The sequence below is a fragment of the Penaeus chinensis genome, chromosome 6 (assembly GCF_019202785.1).
Source record: "Penaeus chinensis breed Huanghai No. 1 chromosome 6, ASM1920278v2, whole genome shotgun sequence".
Taxonomy (NCBI): domain Eukaryota; kingdom Metazoa; phylum Arthropoda; class Malacostraca; order Decapoda; family Penaeidae; genus Penaeus; species Penaeus chinensis.
In genome coordinates, this window is record NC_061824.1 from 5486316 (window position 1) to 5488815 (window position 2500).

Sequence of the window (2500 nt, forward strand, 5' to 3'; positions counted from 1 at the left end):
GCGGGAAAGTAAAGGACTACTGTGCTTCCTGATTGGCCTTTGATCTGTTGGTTGGTTTGCTTGTTTGTAATTTTGTTTTATGTTCATCTGTTTATTTATTAATTCACTCATTCATTCATTTATTCATTTATTTATCTGTTTATCGATATATTCGTTCATCCATTCCGTTTTCGTGAGTGATTGGTTTCAATTCAGATGAAGAAGATATAAAGTATTGTCAAGGGAGCTTTGTAGGATATCGACTAGGATTATGCCTTTTGTGCCATGTGTTCTGACGGCTTTCATTTTGACTGTCTTGATATGAATGGTTGAATATATATATATTTTTGTAAAGAATTTTATGCAGAAATGCGAGTATGCATTTATGCATTTGTCTGCCTATCTACCTTACTGGTGTATGTGCTTATATGTACACACTTAGGATGGTTGTAGACATGTAAGAGTAAATAAAAAAGGCACAGATCTCATTAATTATGCAGCAACAACGACATGACTTCAGCGTTTTTAATGAGGCGATAATTATGTGTACCTCATTAGTTTTAAGAGAGGAATGCAAAGGTGACATTGATTGTGAGAGCTTCGGTGCTGCTTACAGACGGTTCGAATCAATATCCGCTTTGGTGTCACCAGCTGCTCCTACAGATGGGTAGCCGAGAGGAACATGACGCTAAACTCGTACAGATGGGGACGGCTGTTTAAATGTCACAGCTGGTTACGCTAAAATGCCACAGCTGGTTACGCTAAGAGCTATATATTCGGGGTCTCTACAGTTGGCAATCCGATAGTAACGTGTCCCTATTTCTTCCAGATGGTGCCCCGGTAGACACAGCAGCGCGAGGATGCCGCCCACACCTACGCCTACGCCGCACTAACACGCCCGCCAGCAGCAGCAGCAGCAGCGCCGTGTATCCCCCGCGGGCAGGATGGGGAACAAATTGTCTTGTTCGTGCGCCCCGCTTATCAAGAAGACGGGGTACCGCTATGAGGACTCACCTTGGAACCCGGCCCGCAGACGCGACGGCCACCTGCTCAGGTAAGGGGTCGCCATACCTGGGGGCGTCGCCTGTCATACTGTCGTCTGGCACGATGTGTTACTTACGACGTTGGTATTTAGCTGTCATTTGGTGATATTTTAATCTGTCTTGGCTTCTGAAGCGGAAGATATTGTTGAACTCCGTACTGGCAGAGGCTGTCGAGAAATACCTCCATTATTTATATTTTGTATTATCCAATCGATTCTTAAGGGGTCATTAACCAAGTCACAGTAATAAAGGAAACACAATAAACCATGCAATTTCGTGTCACATTAGACTTCTTATCAGATGGGAAACTCCAAATCCACTTCCGTGTTACTGCCTGGCAGGGAATCTCCTCTCCAAACAAGACACAATAAACAACAAGTTTATTGGTTTTTTTTCCCTGATAATAGAGCACTTCCTTTCTAGGGTTCGACATTAATGTGATTTGACAGTCATCGCCCGTCTGTATAAAATCCAGGTATATCCAGAAGAAGAGAAGGCATAATACCTTGGCACTGATGTCACATTCTGCAAATACCAGCATTTTTTTCGATCCCCGTTCCCTTGCTGAAGCGGATGTAGTCTGTCTGTTAAATAGTTGCTAGGAAAAGATGACAAGAAAAGGTGTATTTAAATAAAGAAAGATAAAAAAAAAAGTATATCTGAATATGATTAAATTTGACTTCATAGTATGTGTAAAATGATAATTATGTGTGGAATAATGGCAAAAGATATGATAATCACAAATTATGATAATGATAATTGTGATGCGTAGGAAGAGATAACGATGATAAGGATAATGATGATATTAGATATTATGATAATGGCAATGGTGATAATGATTAGGAGGATGAGGGTGAGGACAGTAAAAATATAATGACAGCAACAATGATAATGTTTGATAATGATAATAATCATGTTGATGATGATTGATAATGATGATGGTAATGATGATGATGATGATAATATTAATAATAATGCTAGTAATAATAATAATGATTGTAATAGTAATCATAATACTAACACTAATGCTAATGCCAATGATAATTATAATTATAATGGTAATGATAATGATAATGATAATGATAATAGATAAGATAATGATAATAATAATAATAATAATAATAATAATAATAATAATAATGTTAATAATAGTAAGGATAATGATAATGATGATAATAATAATGATGGTAATAGTGATAATACTAATACTGATGCTAATACTAATGCTAATGATGGTGATGATGATCATAATAATAATAATAATAATAATAATAATAATAATAATAATAAAATAATAATGATAATGATAATAATAATAATAATAATAATAATAATAATAATTAACATTAATGGTAATGATAATGATAATGATGGTAATAAGTATAGAAATGATAATGATATTAATGATAATAATAATGATAAAGATATTCAAGATGATTATAGTAATAAAAGTAATTAGTATATTAATAAGAATTTCC

At 35.1% G+C, this 2500-nt stretch overlaps 1 protein-coding gene across 1 annotated transcript in view; it reads left to right on the forward strand.

Annotated features, from left to right (window-relative positions):
* LOC125026597 overlaps positions 1 to 2500 on the forward strand; it is a 275030-nt gene that overhangs the window by 205654 nt on the left and 66876 nt on the right. The window contains exon 3 of the mRNA XM_047615156.1: positions 809 to 1033. Coding sequence (XP_047471112.1) covers positions 924 to 1033 — 110 coding nt within the window. The 5' untranslated portion in view covers positions 809 to 923. The remainder of the gene's footprint in view (positions 1 to 808; positions 1034 to 2500) is intronic.